Source organism: Martes martes (genome assembly GCF_963455335.1).
Source record: "Martes martes genome assembly, chromosome: 11".
NCBI lineage: Eukaryota > Metazoa > Chordata > Mammalia > Carnivora > Mustelidae > Martes > Martes martes.
Window position 1 is genome coordinate 101554891 of NC_137899.1, and position 22342 is coordinate 101577232.

At 45.6% G+C, this 22342-nt stretch overlaps 1 protein-coding gene across 2 annotated transcripts; it reads left to right on the forward strand.

Moving 5' to 3' along the window:
- Nucleotides 1-5919: 5919 nt before the first annotated feature.
- On the forward strand, nt 5920-21470 carry ZNF212 (zinc finger protein 212; the record flags this gene model as incomplete). 2 transcript variants are annotated; one of them, XM_080818071.1, is made up of 5 exons in its annotated part: nt 5920-6066; nt 15881-16270; nt 16565-16691; nt 18575-18664; nt 19404-21470. In XM_080818071.1, the coding sequence occupies 5 exons, from the start codon at nt 5920-5922 to the stop codon at nt 20264-20266; spliced, it is 1617 nt and encodes a 538-aa protein (XP_080674197.1). In that variant the 3' UTR covers nt 20267-21470. The 2 variants fall into 2 exon arrangements, with proteins under 2 accessions (XP_080674197.1, XP_080674198.1); XM_080818072.1 differs by having other exon boundaries at nt 5925-6066; nt 19407-21470.
- Nucleotides 21471-22342: the final 872 nt, after the last annotated feature.

Consider the following 22342-nt stretch of genomic DNA (forward strand, 5'->3'; position numbering starts at 1 on the left):
AAATCTTAAAAAAAATTTTATTTACTTAGCAAGAGAGATAGCGAGAGAGAGCATGAGAAGGGAACCTGACATAGGACTGGATCTGAGGACCGTGGGATCATAACTTGCACTAAAGGCAGACGCTTAACCAACAGCCACCCAGGTGCCCCTAGAAGAAGAATTCTTGAGAAGAGGGATCTTGGGTGTGAGAGTCGCACTCCCCTCTCCCGGCCCACACCAACCTGTGAGGTTCCCATAGGTCCCCTTCCATAAGAATCTTCTAGTGTGATGCTGGCACTGTGTCCTAGAGGTTGAGAACCTCTATTCAGATCTCTTGATATGTATTTTAAACCAGCATCCTACCCCAGCATAGTAATTTCTGTAGGTTTCCTTCTGTTAAGAGAAAACCGCCTTTGATTTGTATCCCATTCAAGATTCAAGGGAGACCCCACATCCAGTCTTAGAAGTGAAAGCCCATGTTGGTTACCTGGGGGTCCCCACAACTTCCATCCCTATGGGGCCAATACCCTTTGACCATAAAATGACTTGAGTCCCCAACCGGGATCCCCTGCCCCACATCTCAAGGATGTGGGGGTGAGGACAGGTTCATTTTCCTTTGTTAGCTCATGCTTTCTGGATTCACAAATTGACATATGTCTGCGTTCGTGCTGCTGGCCTGCTCTCAGCTCTGCATTAACCCAGACAGCTCTTCGTCTTTGCTTTCCCTAGGTAAGATTTTATGTGTGGTAGACTTTTATCCTTTGGAGATTATAGAGAGGGTCTCATCTCAGCCTAGCACAGCAAATGACCTAAAATTAGACATATAATATGTACTATCTCTGTTCTTAAAAGACCGTGAAAAATTTTCACCATCAGGAATTTCTCAGAATTCACCAGCTCCCATTCTTGATCTATCTTACCTGCCTCTCTAAGAAGTAGCTCTCATCCCCCTTTCTGAGGTCTCATGCCCTCCCTCCCAAAGTATCCAAGGGATCCCCAAATCCTAGTTTTATTATGGAGAGCAATTTAGTTTTATTTTGCCTCACCTTCTGCCTTCCAAGCCATTCCCTAGGGCCTGTTTTTCCACAATTAAAATGGCCTCTCTTGCAAAACATAATGCTGTTAGAACCCTAAAAGAAATTCTGCATCAGGTTTTAAGCCATGCATGGAGTTTCAAATAGATTTTACAATAATACATTCAAAATTCCAAATGGATAAAAGGATGTGCAGAAGAAAACAAAAAACTCCTGTCACCCAGTAACCTCGTTGCTCTACCTGAGGCTGACTAGTCAACTATGGAGAAAGGGGAAGTTTCTGGAAGGAAGCCAGAATCCTTCACGGATTCAGAGGAACGGTTGAACCTTCAATCCTGGACAGAGACAAAAATGTGTCTCTCATCTCTGCTCCTTTATATTGGAATCATTTTTTCAAACCAACTTACCCCAAGAAATGGGGACAAGACTGTTCCTGACCCATACATTTATAGCTTTACCACAAAGGAAATTAACCTGTCCCTTCAGGTCTAGTTAGAAAGATCCCAGGGAGGGGCTCCTCGGGGCTCAGATGGTTGAGCATCTGCCTTCGGCTCAAGTCATGATCCTGGAGTCCTGGGATTGAGCCCCACATCTGGCTCTCTGCTCAGCAGGGAGCTTGCTTCTCCCTCTCCCTCTACTGTTCCCCCTGCTTGTGCTCTTTTGCTCTCTGTCAAATAAGTAAATAAAAATATTTAATAAATAAATGATCCCAGGGAAGAGCTCTGATTGGTCCAGCTTAAGTCATATGCCCACCCCCGGGTCAATTACCGTGGCCAGGAGGCTAGGATGGTATGATTGGACTGGCTTGAGTCAAACGCCCACCCTTGCGCAGCCGCTGTGACCTGGCTGCCATTATCATGGAACAAGATGGCTGTACCCATTCCAAGTGCATGGCTAGAGCCTAGGGAGGGGGTGTCCCCAAAGAGGAAGAGGTGCATCTATGCCCAGAAGAAGGGAAAAGTGCTAGGCTGACAAAGCTAACAGATGTCCACCGCCTGTGGACACACTGTGTGTGTTAACTGTCCACCGTGTCCATATACGCATACATATATGGGGCGCAGGGGTGGTGTGCGGCTTGAACCAAGATGGATTCATTCTAGGAGTCACACTGACCTGGAGGCTGGGGGGGTGTGCTCCCCAGGAGGTTATTTATGTGAGAGAAGGAGCACGACAGACCTGGTCTCTGCCAGCTAGAGGTTTGTGGGATAATAAGCAGAACAGAATAGAAAGGGTCTCAACTAAGTGGGATAAGCCAAGGTCTGTAACTTTCTCGAGTAAAATAATGTTTGGACATAACATTACATGTATGTTAATATGTATGCTAGAAGTCATATGCACAAGAGAACATTTAAAGGACAAGGGAAATATTTTTTTTAAGGGAAATATTTTTAAAGATTTTTTTTTTTTTATCTGTCATAGAGAGTGCACACAAGCAGGCAGAGTGGCAGGCAGAGGCAGAGAGAGAAGCAGGCTCCCTGCTGAGCAAGGAACCCGTTGTGGGACTCGATCCCAGGGCCCTAGGATCATGACCTAGCCGAAGGCAGCGGCTTAACCCGCTGAGCCACTCAGGCATCCCGAGAAATATTTTTAAAGCGTTATTTTATTTAATTTATTTTTAAAGGATTTTCTTATTTCTTATTTCTTATTTTCTTATTTCTTATTTGGCAGAGAGAGACACAATGAGAGGGAACATAAGCAGAGGGAGTGGGAGGGAGAAGCAGGCTTCCCACAGAGCAACGAGCCCGATGTGGGGCTCGATCCCTGAGCCAAAGGCAGACGCTTAATGACTGAGCCACTCAGGTGCCCCTAAAGCACTACTTGAAACTTAATTTGTACTGTATGTGAGTCAAAGGATACTTTTTTCTGTCACTAGAAACAAAGATGTTGGTGAGATGACATCTAAGGTCAGTTTCAGTTCTGCGTGTCACATTTATGCCTTATAGACACACAGATGACAGGTTACAAGTACTAAGTACATTTTCTCGAGTCCCTTAATACCACAGCCACGATGGGAATAATTATGAGTCATATTTAAAAGTTTATTTAAAGGCCTGTGTCAAGATCTTAGTGTCATTGGGAAAGGAATGGAAAGCTTCTAAGAGACACAACAAGGTGACATTTCTATTGGTGAATTCATCGCAGCTCAAGGCTTGGACCTTCTTAAAGCAAAAACACACCCAAATGAAAAGTCGCTGCTCATAGAGCGCTTGCTACACACCGGGCATTCAGCGACGTAAGCTCTTTACTTACGTGTGTGTGTTCTCTTAATCCCCTCAATAACCCAAGGATGTGATGTTTGTATTCTCAGTGGGAAGACACGGATTACTCACTAATAAAGAGGAAATGGAGGCACCAAGAAGTTAATGACTTGCCCACATTGGGAGAAACCAATGGTCCTGCTTTTTTCTTTCTCTCTTTCTCCCTTTCTTTCTCTCTCCCTTGACATCAATGTAGACACTATTATTTTGCCCCAAGTTTTAAAACATTTGCAATTTGAAAAAACGGTTTCTTTCTTTCTTTTCTTTTCTTTTTTATTTTTTAGTAATTCAACAGTTCCCCGTATTACTCAGTGCTCATCAAGATAAGTGTGCTCTAGGGGCGCCTGGGTGGCTCCGTGGGTTAAGCCTCTGCCTTCAGCTCAGGTCATGGTCTCAGGGTCCTGGGATCGAGCCCCGCATCGGGCTCTCTGTCAGTGGGAAGGCTGCTTCCTCCTCTCTCTCTGCCTGCTTCTCTGCCTACTTGTGATCTCTCTGTCAAATAAATAAATTAAATCTTTTTTTAAAAAGGCTTAAAAAAAAGATAAGTGTGCTCTTAACCCCCTTCACCTATTTCCCCCATCCTGGGCTCCACTTCCTAAAGCATCACGCACACCATCTCTGCAAGCCCATGAGATTCAGACCAGTGCCTGGTGCTGCCTCCTTTGCACACTGGAAATTTGATCTAAATGTTTTCACACTGTTCCGGGCTCAGAGTCAGGGGTGCTGAATCACGGTGATGCTCAAGAAACTGATGGATACGCCGGAGCATCCGTTTACTCATTTCCAGGGGGTGGACTGGATGTTTGTATCAGTCTGACCTGCCTGTTGTCTCCCAGTAGCTCTGTGGGAACGTGCATCATCAGACTGCCTGGTGAACACAGAAACAGAACAGAGGGTTCTAGAACTGAACTGCTAATGACCCCAGTACCCAGTATCCTATGTCCTGATTATGTCTGTCTCCACAGACATGATACATTTTTTTCTGTGACTGACAGTAAGTTTTTTTTGGTCTGAGAAAGTAGGTCAGACCCCAGACATATCTCAGTGACTGACTGGTTTCCTCAGCTTGACCCACCCTTCCTTCCCTCCTTTCTTTCTTTCTTTCTTTCTTTCTTTCTTTCTTTCTTTCTTTCTTTCTTTCTTTCTTCCTTTCTTTCTTTCTTTCTTAAAAAAGATTTTATTTATTTGACAGAGACAGAAATAGAGGGAATGTAAGCAAGGGGAGTGGGAGAGGGAGAAGCAGACTCCCCACTGAGCAGGGAGCCAGATGCGGGGCTCGATCCCAGGACCCTGGGATCATAACCCGAGCCAAAGACAAGAACTGAGCCACCCAGGTACCCTGACCCAACTCATCCTTTCTTTAGATGTATTAATGATTCAGTGAGTCTCCTGTTAATCTGGTTGCTGTGGACATTATGCCTTCTCTTGGAGGTGACTTTATCTACCCTTATTCTCTGGTTCACCATTCAGTCATCCAAAGATATATATGAGCACTTCTGTGTGCAAAAAATGGTGTATATTGTGGAGGGACATTTTAGTGAAATGGACACATCCTTACCATGTAAACTGATGAAAAAACGTTATTTCTGTTAGTGATAATACTCTGAAAACTTTTGATCAGAGAATCAGGATTGAGGGTTGGGATGGAGAAGGGTGTTGGGCTGGAAGCAGCGGGGACAGGGAATGTATCAGAGGAGGTAAAGTCTGAGCCCTGCATGCTAAGAAGGAGCCAGTTTGTTGATCTTAAGAGTTTAGCTCTCAGAGGAAGGTCTTCAGAACTATAATTCAAGGGGAAGTTCATTGCCTGTCTCTATAGAAACCATGTGGTACAAATTAGACAAGTGTGGTTGCAGTAGTGATTTGTATTGGGTGATCAAATGGAAATGCAGCCATGCTTTCCAAATCAAAATTCCAAACTCATCATTTAACAGTAACATGTGGACGGGATTAAACATTTGAAATCGGGACTATCTTGGATTTTCCAAGGCGTGTGATTGCAATAACTAATAGGATACAGTGGGTTGGCCTGGGCACCTTGACTCCATACTATTGATGGGAAAGTGTATTTCTAGTTTTTTTTCTTTTCTTTTTTCTTCCTTTTCTTTTCTTTTGAGAGAGTGAGAGAGTGTGAGCAGGCGGAAGGGCAGAGAGGGAGAAGCAGGTCCCCCAGGGGCGGGAGCCCAATGTGGGGCTCGATCCCAGGACCCCGAGATCATGACCTGAGCCGAAGGCAGACGCTTAACCAACTGGGCCATCCAGGCGCCCCATGTGTTTCTAGTTTCTAGAAAGCCAAATAACAGATGAACAAAATGGAATAAAACACATGCCATTTGGCACCGTATCTCTTTTCCCCAACTAAGTTACATATTCTTCCCTCAGAGCAAAGTCTGACTTTTATGCATTTTTGAGTCGCTCAAAGCACCTCGCCGAGTGCTGCGCACGTAGAAGACACACGAGGCCCGCGTTTGCCTTCGATTCTCAACCCGCGGTTGACGTGGAGGGAGCAAAGCCCTTGCCTGGTCGCACACTCTGGCCCGAGCGCCGAGCTGCTGTTCATCCTCCTGCCGCACGGGGGCGCCCTGGAAATGCCGCGCGGTGAGGACCAGCCGCTGGAGAGGCTCTTGGCGCTGGAGGGCCGAACTCCCACAATGCACCTTGTATCAACACGGCGCTGGTGGCGGCTTCGAGGAGGGGCTGGGGCGCCCACCGGTCCGGCACGCAGCGCGAGGGGTATCGGGCGGGGCCCGGGTGTTGAGGGGCGACTGGCAGCCATGGCGGAGTCGGCGCCTACTCGGGTAAGGGTGATCCCGGCACGGATCGCGGGCGCGTTCGGGATGGCGGAGCTCCTGGCCGGGGCGGGGCTTCGAAGCTCGCACTCCGGTGGGGCTGGGGGTCCTGGGGCTCCCCGGGCTGTTTCTAGCGAATACCCGCCTCCTTCCACGACCCCAGGTCACTGCCTTCTCCCTCTCTGGCTCCTTCCCCGTCGGGCCGGAGCCCCAGCGCCACACACCGTTGCGGAGAAACTTCTCCGAGGCTTGTTTTGGGTTTTTTGGGTTTTGGGGGTTTTGTTTTTTGTTTTTTGTTTTTTGTTTTTTTGAGAGAGTGCGTGAGAGCACGCGCACGAGCTGGGGGAGGGGCAGGGGGACAGATTTTTTTTTTTTTTCCTTCTGAGAGAGAGAGAGAGGAGAGCGAGCCGGGGGGCGGGGGGAGGGGCAGAGGGAGAGAGATTTTTTTTTTTTTTAAGAGAGAGCGCAACAGGGGGTAGGGGGGAGAGAAATATATATATATCTATATTTTATATGTGTATATTTTTTTAAGAGCAGGAGCGGTGGGGAAGAGGGGGAGGGAATTTTTTTAAGAGCTCGCGGTGGGGGGGGGGTGTAGGGGCAGAAGGAGAGGGAGAATCTTTTCTTTTTTTGAGTGAGAGACGGGGTGGGGAGGAGGGGGGTGGGGGGTAGGGAGGAGCGGGGTAGGGGGTGGGGAGGAACGGGGTTGGGAGGAGAGAGAAAATCTTAAGCAGGCTCCATTACCATCAGGGAGCCAGAAGCAGGGCTCCACCTCATGACCCTGAGATCATGACCAGAGCCGAAATCAAAAGTCAGTGGCTTAACAGACCGAGCCACCTAGCAGCTGGAAAATGTAAAGGATATACCAGGTAAAAAGAAAATTATCCCAAATGTAAAGCCTGAAAATGTAAGAAAGTGTGATGACCCATGGAAACGGATAAATTTGAACATGTATGGATTGACCATAACGGGAATAATCTCTTGTGAGGTTAAAAATAAAGGCAAATTAAAATACGTGGCAGCATTGGTGTAAAAGTTAGGAAGAGATCAGAATTCTTTTGTTTCAAGGTTGTTAGAAGTATGTTTCCTGTAATATCTAGGATACTTGCTAAAACATTAGAAATTGGCTTTAAAACTTACAAGTTAGAAGGGGAAATAGAGTAAGAAAAAGATCACCTAAAAGAAGGCAAGAAAGACAAGACCAAAAAAGGGCAAAAATCAATAAAAATAGATCAACAATTACAATAAATGTAAATGGACTAAATGTTCAGTTAAAAGGCAAAGAGTTGTCACTATATGGTTTGTAAGAGGTACAACTAAAAGACAAAGCTACAGAAATGGTTGAACATAAAAGAATATGAAAACGTACCAGACAAATCAAAAAAATTGGTTCATCTGTATTAATACTGCTAGAGATCGAGGTTACTACTTCTTTTGTGATGGTCAGACTCATTTTATCAGCTTGATAAGACATTCTAGTATTTTGCATGTAATTATATAGCCTCAAAATATATAAAGGAGATTAACAGAACTACAAGGAAAACTGGCATGGTAGAAGACTGTAACAAAACCTTAGTTTCTTTTAAGCAGCAGAAAAAATTAAGGTGTAGTGCATCCAGTAGAACTTTCTGAGATTATGGAAATATTCTGCTTTGTACTGTTCAATATAGTAACTAGAAATCTATGGCTATTAAGCACTTGAAATGTAGGTAGTGTGGCTGAGGAACTAAATTTTTAATTCAGTTTTAATTAATATGGGTTTAAATAGCCATGTGTTTCTAGTGGCTTTTGGACAACACAGGTAAGATTTTTTTTGTCCATATATCTGTCAATACATCATATCAGTGTATAGGTGTACCTCAGGTTGATTGAGCTTTGCTTTATTATACTTTGCAGATACTGTGTTTTCTTTCTTTCTTTTTTACAAATTGAAAGTTTGTAGCAACACTGTGTCAAGTCTCAGCTGCCATTTTTCCAACAGCGTCTGCTCATTTTGTGTCTTTGTCACAGTCTGATAATTCTCACAGTATTTTAAACCTTTTCCTTATTATTATATTTGTTATGGTGTTCTGTGACCAGTAATTATGCTTGCTAAAAACTCAGATGATGGTTAGCCTTTTTTTCCTTTTTTGCAATAAAATATTTTTTAATTATGGTATGTACATTTTTTCAGATATAATGCTATTGTTCACTTAATAAACTACAATGTAGTGTAAATTTATATGCACTGGGAAACAAAAAAAGTTAATTTTACATGCTTTATTATGATACTTGCTTTATTGTGGTGTTCTGAAACCAAATTTGCAATATTTCTGAGGTATGCCTGTATAGAGAGATTAATGAATAAAAAGTGAAGAGAGCAAAAGAGCCCTTTTAGGGGCATCTGGGTGGCTCACTGGGTTAAGCCTCTGCCTTCAGCTCAGGTCATGGTCTTAGGGTCCTGGGATTGAGGTCCCTGCTCAGCAAGGAGCCTGCTTCCCCACTCTCTCTGTCTACTTGTGATCTCTCTCTGTCAAATAAATAAATAAAATCTTTTTTTTTTTTTTTTTTTTTTTTTAAAGAGCCCTTTTAGAAATGAAAGTGTGTTCTGGCAGTTGACTATAGTCTGGGACCTTAGTTTGGGCTTTTGAACAGAATATCTCCATATGTTTTCTCCATGTAGCTTAGGATTTTTCAGGTGTTTTCCAGAGCCTGCCCGCCTGTGACTTGTTCCACTTGACATGGAGTGGAGCAGAGATAAACTGTTCCCCACAAACCCTTCTTGAATTGCAGATTCATGAGCAAAGTAGATGTTGTCTTAAACCATTAAACACTGGGATTATTTGTTGTGTGGTAATCAGTGGAATATGTTAAAATATTGAAAGATACTAAAAATACCTTAAAAAAGGAGTGGCAAACTGTGTATGGATACATTTATCTATGGATTTGATGTAGACAGAGTCTCTAAAGATACTTTTATGAGACTTTTTAAAAGATATTTATTTGAGAGAGACTGCGCACAAGTATGTGTTGAGCTGGTGAGAAGGGCAGAGGGAGAGGAAGAAGCAGGCTCCGCTCTGAGCAGGGAGCCTGAACAGGATTTGATCCCAGGACCCTGGAATCATGACCTGAGCCAAAGGCAGAGCCACCCATGTGCCCCTGTGAGACCTTTCAAGTGTGTAAAGAATATCAACATCCACTATAGTCAAGATAATACTATCAAACAGGGAGGTGGGACTTGTCTTACCAAATATCAATAATTATTACTTTTTTAAGGATATACCTTTTTTTAAGATTTTATTTATTTATTTGATAGACAACACAGTGAGAGAGGGAACACAAGCATGGGGAGTTGGAGAGGGAGAAGCAGGCTCCCTGCTGAGCAGGGAGCCTGATACAGGGCTTGATCCTAGGACCCCGGGATCATGACCTGAGCCAAAGGCAGACGCTTAACGACTGAGCCACCCAGGTGCCCCTCAATAGTGATTTTTTAAAAACCTATGGTTGTTGGGGCGCCTGGGTGGCTCAGTGGGTTAAGCCTCTGCCTTCAGCTCGGGTCATGATCCCAGGGTCCTGGGATCGAGCCCCGCATCTGGCTTTCTGCTCAGCAGGGAGCCTGCTTCCCTTCCTCTCTCTGTGCCTGCCTCTCTGCCTACTTGGGATCTCTGTCTGTTAAATAAATAAATAAAATCTTAAAAAAAACAAACAAACAAAAAAAAACCCCTATGGTTGTTAAAACTATACTATTGGTAAGGCAATACAAAAAATACCCTATAGAACAAGACTAGAGAGGCCAGAGACAGATTGCTATGTATGAAAGCTTGTCTCATGACCGAGATCGCATTACAAATCTTTGGGTAAATCGATGGATTTTTCATCATATAATATTAGATCTGTTGATTTCCCATGTGAAAATTGAGCCCTGCACCACACACAAATATCAGTTCTAGTTGAGTTACTCAAACGTGAAAACAAAACTATGGAGTGTTTAGAAGACAGTATTCTGGATTATTGATATTTTTCTCACCTGACACAGAAGTTCAAACCATAAAGGAATTGATGAAACTCAACTACATTAATTTTTTTATTAAAAAAGTAAAGTGAATTTTTGTTCTTTCTATTTTTGTATTTTTTAAAGATTTTTAAAAATTTATTCATTTGACAGAGAGAGATAGCCAGCCAGTGAGTGAGCAAACGCCGGTGTGCACAGCAGGGGGAGCGGTGGGGAGAGGTCTCCACTGAGCAAGGAGCCCCATGCAGGCCTCAATCCCAGGACCCTGGGACCCTGACCTGAGCCGATCGAGCTGCCCAGGTGCCCCAGTGAAGTGAATTTTTTAAATGAGGCACAAATAAGGAGGAGTTGTTTGCAACACATACAGTGTGGATAAAGAATAGTATCCAGAATTACCAGAGAAATTCTGAGATAGAAAGGAAGAAAGATAACCCAAAAGATGAACAGGTAAAAGACTTGAGCAGGTAGTTCACTGAAAGGTATTTGAATGGCCAATAAATATTTAAAAGATGCTTATCCTTGTTAGTAATCAAAGAACGAGTAGATGGAAACCGTGATGACATTTCAGACCTCCTAGAGGGACAAAATTTTAGTCTGACAGTTGCAAGTGTTGACATAGTTGGGAAACATCTAGAATACTTAATACTTCTGACAGGAATGAAATTCGTACAACCACTTTAGAAAACATTTGGCATTATTTATGGAAGTTCAAGTTGTGTATATACCCTATTAGCCAACAATTCCTTCCTAGGACTATACCCTCAGGAAACTTGCCCATACATACTAGCAGCCGTGCACAGTCATATTCGTTGTAGCACTACTTGTAATGACAAAGATGGGGACAAATAAATAATGGACTGGAAAAGGAAGTTGTGGTATTGTCACAGCGGAATGTTACACAGAAGTGAAAATTAATTACAGCCATCTGCAACAGTAGGATATTCTCAGGTGTTGTGGAATAAGGATGCCATTTATGTAAGGTCCTAAGATCGGGAAAACTAAAGAACACGTTTTGGGGAAAAAGCATTTGGTGAGAATATGAAAAAAGACAATTACTAGTGAAAAACCAAATTCAGGATCGTAGTTATGTAGGGAGTCATGCAGAGAACTTCAGAAGCAATATTTGATAACGGAGTGGTAGCTGATGGAGATTTGTCACCATTCCCTTCTGTATCTTACGTATTATAGAAGTTGTTTTTTACTGTTCAGTATTACAAAGTCATAGTATCGCAGAGTTGGAAGTGACCTTAAATATTGTCTAGTTCACCTTAGATGCCACTTTAGAATGTTGCTTATTTTGTATTTTACTCCAGCAGATTGAAGGTGTCTTAGCAGCAGGGACCGTGTCTTATACTTACTGGTGAAGGTTTCAGACTGTAGCGGCAGACCCATTGTAGTAGCCTTGATCTGATAGTATGATAGGAGATCCAACAGAACTGCCCCAGAAACTCCAGAAGTGTGGGGGATGTAAGTGTACTTTTTGTATTTCTCACTGTGATCAGGGATACTCTTACATGTGGAATTTATGTAAAAAGAAAAATTATTTTAAAAATACATGTCTATTGAGGAAGTCAAACAAGCAATAGTTAACAAGCAATGATGAAAATCTCTCCCTCTCATTTCCCTGAGGTAAGTCCTGTTACCAGTTCAGTTTCACGAATCGATTTCCAGACCTTTCTGTGGGCTGAAACACACAAACACCAATGTATTTTCTCTTCTTTCGGAAAGTGGAATCATAATAAATATATTTACCTAAAAGTTGAATTTTTAACCAGCATGGTATGATGAAAACTTTTCCAAACCATAATACAGATCATTATTTTTAAAGGTAGTATAGTGTCATTTTTGGTTGTGCCGTAATTTATTTAACCATTCCTTTATGCATAAACCTGGAGATTATTTCCAAGCTTTGGCTTTTCCAAAGAATATGACCAGTAATTGTCTTATTTTTTTATTTTGGATGTCAGTAAATAATCCCTTTTGTTTTACAAAATAGATTCCTGGAAGTGAGATTGCTAGGTGAAAAGGTTTTTAGTGACTTTTATGAGATTGCCTTCCATAAAGTTTGTAGTATTTTTCATTCCTTCCAGGAATGTTAATAAAAGTACCAGTTTTGGGGCACCTGGGTGGCTCAGTGGGCTAAAGCATTTGCCTTCGGCTCAGGTCGTGATCCCTGGGTCCTGGGATTGAGCCCCTCTGCCTGCCTCTCTGCCTCCTTGTGATCTCTGTCTGTCAAATAAATAAAATCTTCAAAAAAAAAAAATGCCAGTTTTATATCCTACTCTTCTCTGTAGTTCCTTATCCCTCTTTCAAGTGGGGCAGCCTGGTGGGTGAAAAGCGGTTTTCCTTGGTTGTATTTGTGCTCCCAACTGCTTCTTGGACCGCCTGCATTTCTGTTCTCATAATTACTTACAGTTTGCAGGTTTATTTGGGGTTATTTTTTTTCTTTCCATTTTATACTTTGTTTATAAATATCCTTTCCCCATTTTTTTTTTTTACACTTTGTTTATGGCATCTTTCTTGTCAGCTAACATTTTCTTCTATCTTGATACTGAGCCATGCTTACTGAGATAATTCATCTACAGCAACATTCACTCATTCACACGGTTGAGGTAGTTTTGGTAAATGTGTGCCATGATCAGACTACCAAAACACAGAATATTTCCATCATCCCAGAAAGCTTTCCTTTGCATTCAATCTTCCCCCACCTCCAGCTCCTGGCAAACACTGATCTGGTTTGGTTTTTTGTTTTTTAAGATTTTATTTATATATTTGAGAGAGAAAGGGAGCGCACAAACAGGGAGAGGCAGAGGCAGACTCCTAGCGGAGCAGGGAGCTAGACATGGGGCTCGATTCCAGGACCCTGGGATCATGACTTCAGCTGAAGGCAGACTTTTAACCATCTGAGCTACCCAGGCGCCCCCACTAATCTGTTTTCTGTCCCTGTAGTTTTGCCTTTCCTGAGTGTCATGCGAATGGAATAGAGTAGGCGGCATTTTGTGTCTGGCTTCTTTGACATAGCATAATTTTGGGATCGATATTGTTAGGTGTATCTGTAATTTGTTCCCTTCTTATTGCTGATGTAACATGTTTAACACATTAATTATTACTACGTTAATAATGTAACAGTATTTTATTGTATGGTGTATTAATACTGTTAAGGCTGCTATAATAAAGTATTGCAAATTGAGGGGCTTATACACCAGAAGTGTACTGTGCTACAGTTCTAGAGGCTGAAAGTCTGAAATCAGCATGTCCACAGACTTGATGCCTTCTGAGGGCCACAACGGAGAATCTCAGGCTTCTCTCATAGCTCCGGATGGCCCCACACATTTTCTTGGCTTGTGGCAGCAGAACTCCGACCTCTGCCTCCGTTGTCACATAGCTGTCTTTTCCCCGTGTGTCTTCACTAAGTGCATGTCTGTCTCTGTCCAGATTTATCCCCTATTTTTTTTTATTTTTTAAGAGATTTTATTTATTCATTTGGCAAGAGAGAGTGCGCAAGTACGGGAGGCAGCAGGCAGAGGGAGAGGGAGAAGCAGTCTCCCCACTGAGCAGGACCCTGGGATCATGGCCTGAGCTGAAGGCAGCAGATTAACTGACCGAGCCATGCAAGCACCAGGTGCCCCTCTCCCCTATTTTATAAAGGACACCGAATTGTGGTGTTTTTTTTTTAAGATTTTATTTATTTGACACACACAGAGAGAGATTACAAGCAGGCAGAGCAGCAGGCAGAGAGAGGGGGAAGCAGGCTCCCTGCTGAGCAGAGAGCCCAATGTGGGGCTCGATCCCAGGACCCTGAGATCACGACCTGAGCCGAAGGCAGAGACTTTAACCCACTGAGCCACCCAGGCACCCCCAAATCATGTTTGACTAGAGCCCATCTGATGACCTCATTGAGCTTGATTACCTCTGTAAAGATTCTCTCCAGATAGGATCACATTCTGAGGTCCTGGGGGTTGGGACTTCAACATATCTTTTTGGGAAAAGAAAATTCAACCTGTAACATATGGATGGACTGTTTTGTTTATTGAATCACCAGTCAGTGGACATTTGAATTGTTTCCATCTCAGTAGGTCGTTCAAAACAGAAGCAGCAGCTGGATTTCCCACCTCTTTTCCGCCTTTGCTTAGTGCTCAGTTCCTGACCCACCTTCCTGTGCGAAGCGAGCGACAAAATGCTGAGCCACAGAAGGCTGGAGCTGCAGGAGGGAGCTGCGAAGAGCTGGAGATGAGCGACTGAAAGAGAAAAGCAGAACATGGGATCAAAGGAGCCCGTCCAGCAGCCTGACGTTCTGTCTTGTTTCGTTTGTAGTTACTGACAGAGAGAGACAGAGAGAGGGAGCACAAGCAGTGAGAGCGGGAGAGGGATGATCTTTTACATTAAACTTTTATTTAAATCCTTCTTAGGGGGGACAGTTAAGCTTTAAACCCACATGCTCGGTTATGAACTGAGTTGAGTCACTGGAATAGGTCATGGCCAAGCTTACATGTTCATTTAGGTGCTGCTTGGGTTCGTTTTGTCCCGTTTCTCCAGACACTAAGTCCTGGCCCCAGCGCTTCTTTCAAAACTGTTTCCTCTTAGTGTCTGCTCTTTTTTTCTTTTTTTCTTTTTTTTTTAATATATGATATATTATTTGCCCCAGGGGTACAGGTCTGTGAATCGTCAGGCTTACACACTTCACGGCGCTCACCATAGCCCACGCCCTCCCCAATGTCCATCACCCAACTTGGTGTCTATTCTTGTGGATAGAGAAGCAGCTTTGAAGAAAGTGTATCCCATATAAAATCGTGAAGCTTTGGGGGTTAGAACTGAAGTGAACATGCAGTGGTACTTCAGGGTCAGAGGAAACTGAGGAGACCCCCCCCCCACCATGTTGGCTTTAGTAATGTTGAGCTTCAGCTGTAGTGATTTTCCTCCTCAGGGCTGGATCATAAAAATGAGCCGTGTAAGGAAAATGTCAGCAGGCTTCGTCAAATCCTGTCCGTAAATATTTACAAAGGATTTAGTTGGGGATACCCGAGTGGCTCGGTCGGTTAGGCATCTGGCTTCGGGTCAGGTCATGATTCTGGGGTCCTGGGATCCAGCCCCGCGTCGGACTCCTTGCTCAGTGGGGAGCCTGCTTCTCCCTCTGCCTGCCTCACCCCCTGCTTATGGCTTGCTGTCTCGCTCGCTCTCTCTGACAAAAAAATAAAATCTTAAAAAAAATTTAGTTGGTGTTACTCACTGTACTAGCTGCTTGGGTGCAAAGGTAAATGAGTTGAGCTTTATTAGTCCTGCTGAGTAATTGTGTCTTGGTTCGTCTTAGAGACTCTGCCAGGTGTGAAGGGCAGGTAATAAGACATCGTGTACAGTATTATTTCAACTTTGGAAAACCAGTTAAAAGATTAAAAAAAAAATCAAAATTCTAACAGGTTATTTCTGAATGGTGGTATTTTACATAACTTTTCTTTGTACTTTTCAGTGTTATAATGTACATGTATGTGTAATCTACAGTAACAGAGTGTAAAAGAGCATACTTTTGGGGCACCTGGGTGGCTCAGTTGTTGAGTGTCTGCCTTTGGCTCAGGTCATGATCCCAGGGTCCTGGGATCGAGCCCCAGGTAGGGCTCTCTGCTCAGCGGGAAGCCTGCTTCTCCCTCTCCCGCTCGCCTTGCTTGTATTCCTGCTCCCGCTGTCTCTCTCTCTCTGTCAAATAAATAAAGTCTTAAAAAAAAAAAAAAGGTAGAAACTAAGTAGCTGTAAGACTCTTGGACCCACTGGACCCGTTGTTTTCTTTACTCGATGTTTGGAAGTGACACTGACTGGCCCTGTGTCTGATTCTTCATTCAGCACAGGAGGAAACGCCGCTCCACACCTTTGACCTCTTCCACATCTCCCCCACAAGCGACAGAGAAGAGCTCTTACTTGCAGACCACAGAGCTCTCTCTCTGGACCGTGGTGGCCGCCATCCAGGCCGTGGAGAAGAAGATGGAGGCCCAGGCCGCCCGGCTGCAGAGCCTGGAGGGGCGGACGGGGACGGCCGAGAAGAAGCTGGCGGACTGCGAGAAGACGGCCGTGGAGTTCGGGAACCAGCTGGAGGGCAAGTGGGCCGTGCTGGGGACCCTGCTGCAGGAGTACGGGCTGCTGCAGAGGCGGCTGGAGAACATGGAGAACCTGCTGAGGAGCAGCAACTTCTGGGTCCTGAGGCTGCCCCCGGGCAGCAGTGGAGAGGTTCCCAAGGTAGACCCCTTGGGAATTAAGAGTTAGCCTAGGGCGCCTGGGTGGCTCAGTCGTTAAGCGTCTGCCTTCGGCTCAGGTCATGATCCCAGGGTTCTGGGATTGAGACCCACATTTGGGCTCCCTGCTTGTGTACCGTCTTTCACTGTGTGTCACTCTCTCTCTGTCAAATAATAAAATCTTTTTTTAAAAGCCCGAATGGGGTGCCCTACCCTTTATTATTTAAGATTCAAGTTGCTGGCTTTGCTTTCGTGGCTATGACGGGAGGTACTCATGCTACGATATTTGTGATTTCAGGTGTCCAGGTCACTTGAAAACGATGGCGTCTGTTTCTCAGAGCAGGAGTGGGAAAACCTGGAGGACTGGCAGAAGGAGCTCTACAGAAACGTGATGAAGAGCAACTACGAGACTCTGGTCTCGCTGAGTGAGTAGCACTTCCATCCCAATTCTCTTGCAGACGTCTGCACGTCCCTGGCCCGGTAGCGTGTGACTCAGACTACACCCGTGACTCTAGTTGGCTTTGGCTCCTCTCTCGGTCTGGAGGGAGGTGGGTAGGGGGATAGGCTTGGGTGGTGATGGGCATTAAGGAGGGCACTTGTGATGAGCCCTGGGTGTCATATGCAAGTGATAAATCACTAAATTCTATTCCTGAAAACAATATTACGGTATACATTAACTAACTAGAATTTAAAGTTTTGTGGGTTTTTTTAAAAGATTTTATTTATTTATTTGACAGAGATCATAAGTAGGCAGAGAGGCAGGCAGAGAGAGAGGGGGAAGCAGGTTCCCCGCTGAGCAGAGAGCCCGATGCGGGGCTTGATCCGAGGACCCTGGGATCATGACCTGAGCCGAAGGCAGAGGCTTTAACCCACTGAGCCACCCAGGTGCCCCCTAACTAGAATTTAAATAAAAATGTGAAAAATAAGAAAAAAGAAATGGGAGTCTTTAGGTCCTCAGTTCATGAAGACTTGGAAAGGTCTTAGTGTTGTGCATTTTGTATTTCTTCTCTATGGTCACATAGTTCTTGATAATATTTATTAAAAGATGTCATCATTATAGCATAATATGTATTGTACTGTTATGTGAGCAGGGTTCCTCATGCGGTTTTTAATACTTAAAACTGTTTGACAAGAAATCCTTTTGTTACCTGAGATGAGGCAGGCAGTACAGGTTAACCAAAAAATTTTTCTTGGCCTTGGGTGGAATTACATTCAGTCCCTGTGAGCTCAGTTTTTGTTTTTTATTTTGTTTTGTTTTTATATTTTGTGTTAATTAGAAGTGCTGGTTAATAGATATACATCTTGGGGTGCCTGGGTGGCTGGGTTGGTTAAGCAACTGCCTTTGGCTCAGGTCATGATCCTGGAGTCCCAGGATCAAGTCCCACATCAGGCTCCCTGCTCCGTGGGGAGTCTGCTTCGCCCTCTGCCCTCTCCCCTCTCATGCTGTCTCTCTCATTCTCTTTCTCTCTCAAATAAATAAAATCTTTTAAAAATAGATTTTAAAAAAGATTTTTTAAAATCTTTTAAAAAATCTTTATAAAATATTAGTTATTAGTAAGTAGATTTTGGTAGACAGAGTCTTTTTTTTTTTTTTAAAGATTTTATTTATTTATTGGAGAGCGAGCGAGCGTGGGGAAGAACAGAGAGAGGGATAAGCAGACTGCACAGAGCCTGGCATGGGGCTCGACCCCACAATCCTGAGACCATGATCTGAGCCAAAACCAAGAGTGGACACTCAGCGACTGAGCCACGCAGGCACCTCCAACAAAATCTTTTAAAACTGAGCTCCAAGGAGGAGTGTCAAAAAGGCCAGTGTGACTGCAGCAGAGAGGGAAAGAGCAGAAGGGGTAGAGGGGAGTGTGTAACCTGGGCCGAGTTCTGTGCTCTGCTAGTGCCCGTTTCCTTGCCTGTCCCAGCTGGGGATAATGGTGCCCACCTCACCTTGCAGCGTGTCAGCGTGGACGAAATTAGATACGCTGAAAGGAAGCAGCCCTTGAGACTGTGTGCACGTGAGGGCAGGGTGGTCGGGGAAGGGGAGCGGGCTGGGGAGCCCGAGTGCCGGAAACGCAGTGGCTAAGGAAGGACCGTTGGAGGCAGCAGCTGACTGAATAGATTTCTCAAATCAGCTCGAATTTTCCACTCGTCTCAAGCTACCACTGGTGGGGAAGTGGGAAGAACAGTAGCCTTTTAATCTTTGGAACTTTTAATATCAACCCCTGACATTGGTCACCTTGTTCATTGGCACCTGCGCAGTGCGCAGTGAGCTTGTACCGTCTCCTGGGCTCACACTGTGCCTATTCCAAACCAGAGGTCCTTGGCCAGCCAGAAGAAGAAGCGGAATTGGGTGCAGGGATGCTGGGTGACTTGGAGGAGGAAGGCCCTGGTGATGTCCACCCAGGTGAGTGGATCCAGAATATTCCATTCCTCCACACCCTGCGGCCTATAGCGAGCCAAACTGCCGAACACTGGTTATCAGCAGCCTATCTGGTATTACTTATTTTAGATTTCTTTATGAGTTTCATGAGTTCACCTAACATCTCTGTGTCTTCATTTCTTACCACTGGGGAGTCCTTACGTGTTGTGACGGATCCTGCTTCACATCTGCGCTACCGTACAGAGCAGAGCAGTAGCTCAAGTGAAAACCCGCTGGAGACTGAGGATAGGGTTGGTCAGATTGTAGGAGTGAAGCTTGGGGTGAGAGGCAGGCAGAGCATTTATAAGCCAGGTATTGGTGGGGGGAGGGATGTGCAGGAAGACTGGAGCTGGATACATGAATATTTAAGCTTTAGGTTTAAGGGTGGTTGGGTTTGTTTTTTATTTTAATTGTTCACGTTTATTATTTTAAGCTGTTAAATTAGTATAGTTATAGTATATTTTGCCTTTTTTTTTTTACAGGAATTGAATACAGATTTATGGACAAGCTTAGAGAACTGTTATTTATAACATTGTCCTTAAAAAAAATGGGTTTAGTTTTTCAGGTCTTAGAACCCAGTCTCCTTCTCCAAAGTGTCCTAATGCCCTTATCGTGGGGTGCTTTGATTGGAGCTCTTGTGAAATTCACAGATGTTTGTTTAGCTCTGAAGAAACCGAAAGTGCTAGAATGTGATCTTTTTTGTTGGTCTTCTTTCTCTTGGCAGCAGAAGGGGTTATGATCAAGCAGGAGATCCAGTACACTCAGGAAGGCTCTGCGGATCTTCCTGGAGAGTTCTCGGGCATTGCCGAAGAGCAGGCTTTCCTGAGCCCAGAGCATACTGAACTCTGGGGTGGTCAGGGTGGTTCTGTCCTCTTGGATTCAGGCCCCAGGGACGCTAATCTGGAGGATCCCATTGAGGGAAGCAGAGACCCTAGCAGTGGCAGAACTCTGAGCTGCCCCCCGAAGCCAAAGCCTAGTAGGCAGGTGCAGCTGGGTCAGGAATGCGGGCAGGGCCTAAAGTTGAAAAGGGACGCTTCTGGCCCCTACGAATGCTCCGAGTGTGAGGTCAGCTTCCACTATGAGCAGCAGCTCGCTACGCACCTGCAGACCCACTCAGGGTGGGGGCCTTACGCAGCCGCAGAGCCGGAGGAGAGCCGTAGACCCAGGCCGCAGCTGAAGCCCCAGTCCAAGCGAGCGAGGCTGCACCGGTGTGACGTGTGCATGAGGAGCTTCAGCTGCAGGGTGAGCCTTGTGACCCACCAGCGCTGCCACCTGCAGGAGGGGCCCAGTGCCGGCCGCCGTGTCCAGGAGAGGTTCTCACCCAACAGCCTGGTGGCCCTGCCTGGCCACATCCCTTGGAGGAAAAGCCGGAGTTCCCTCATCTGTGGTTACTGTGGCAAGAGCTTCAGCCATCCGTCGGATTTGGTGCGGCACCAGCGCATCCACACGGGCGAACGGCCCTACAGCTGCTCCGAGTGCGAGAAGAGCTTTGTCCAGAAGCAGCACCTTCTGCAGCACCAGAAGATCCACCAGCGGGAGCGGGGCGGTCCGGCCCTGGAGCCCGGAAGGCCCAATGGCCTGCTTTAAGGGCGCCAGCCCCTTGTCCGTCCGGGTGGGGGGGGCAGAAGGGGCTGGCATTGGTCCCCCCCGAAGAGACACTGTGCACAGTCAGGGGCTGACTGCTTCCTGAGGAGAGTCGCTTTGATTTGCCTTCCCTTCGCCAAGCACCAGGCCAAGCCCAGAGGCTGTCCTGGAAACTGTGGAAGAGGAGGAGTCCGGGGCCGCTCCTCGCCCTGCCGTCTCTACCCTGCTGTGGGGCTTGTTGTCTCCGGCACCTGCAAGTCTCTGGTTTTCCTGTCGGGGCTGCTATTTGTGGGCCGCGGTTGGCTCTCTGACCCTGTGGGCACTGGTGGCTGGTTCCAGGTCGTGTGCCAGCATGTCAGGTCTTCCCAGAGGTTGGGTCGGCCAGTGGAGCGAGCAGGTGTGTGGAGGAGTTGTTGTGGGACACACACCCCTCTCTTTCCTCTTTTGTAGTCTCTTTGTTAAAAACACGTAGAAAAAAATAATTTAAATGACTGCTTACCCTGTTCTGAGGAAACTTTTTTGGAATTAGATTTTAGTTGATTTAAAAAAATACAGTCTGACACTTGTTTTTTTTAAATTTCCAGCATTGTAGAAGTCGTTCCTAACATGGGGACTGGCCCTGCCCTCTACGAGGGATTTGTTTATGGGGCTCTTTTAGCCCATCCACACTTAGCTCAGAGATCGGGGGGGCAGAGTGCTGAGCTCCTTCTTGTGGGGGTCTTTGCTCACGTGGGTGACCGAATCCAGAGGAGCGAGAGGAGGAGTGGGGAGACCTCACCGCCCCTGCTGAGAAGGAAGAGCCCTGGGACGCAGCTGAGAGCGCGCTGCTGCTGCTGCTGCTCCTCGGGAGGCCAGGTTTCTCACCAGAACCTTCCTCTTCCGTCATAGTCCTCGCTGGGTCCTGCCGCCGCCCAGGGCAGAAGACTGCTTGTTACTTACGGTTGTCTGACTTGTTCCCGTGGGTGTTGGAGTTTGTTCTTATTACACCAGTTGTTTCTCGAGGTTGTGTAGATCACACACATTTTCCAAATTCTGGGATTGACTGTTCCAGAGGTGGTGGAGAAAACGCACAAAAATGCTTGTTTCTCAGGAGTGTTGAATTGCCTGCCCCGCTGTTGTTTGGGGAGATGGGAGTGGGCTCCTGGGTCCTATGTGAATGTCCCCTTTGATGATTTATAGTTGCTTAGAATAAAACTTGGCTATTAGCAAAAAAAAAAAAGCTCACGTTGGGTATTTTTCTCCCTTTGTTAGGAATACCAGGGTGGAGGAGGCGGCTGATGGGTAACAGTGACAGAGGCCTGAGGTCCCAGCCTGACGTGCATTTACTTAAATTTAGAACAGATGAGCAGAGGGCATGTATGAGAGTAGTCCTGGGACCCTGTGTGTGGTGGTTGAGGGCTGCAGGCGGTCTGGCTGTTGGTTGTTGGAGATGGTGGAAGATGGGGCGGGTGAGCTGCGGTGGGTGCACCGGGGAGTCCTGAGTAGCCCTTAGGGATATTGGCTTAGAGAAACGTACAATGCCGAGTAGGAAAATGGAAGCGATTGATTGAGATCTGTGTCAGTCCTGGATATGTACAGTCAAAATGCATGTACACAAAACAAAACATTGGGCAAGAACACGTAGAAACCCAAAGTTACACCTTGAAGGCCTTACAGTTGCTTGTGGGAGCAGGGAGTGGGATATGGGAATGAAAAGGAATAAATAAATAGATAAAAATAAACTTGGGTCGCTGTAACGAATGGGATGGTCTTGGTGGAGCAACTGAACGTGGAAGGAAGTCTTGGGCGGGCGCCGTGCTCAGCTGAGGTGTCAGCTGCACTAGATGTGGGAAACCCTAAGGAGCTACTCTCCTGAATTCCTTCTGTAGTCTCCTACCCTCATGCTTTTGCCCCAGATTCCCCTATACCCCATCCTTATTTTTACGTCCCAACGGAGTGGTATGTGTGTATGTGTGTGTCTGTATTTAGAGAGGAGGAGTGGGGCGAGGACCCAAGGAAGAGGAGAAGGGCTCTCAAGCAGACACCGTGCCCAGCATGGAGCCCACCCCGGGGCTCATCTCATGACCTGAGCCAAAACCA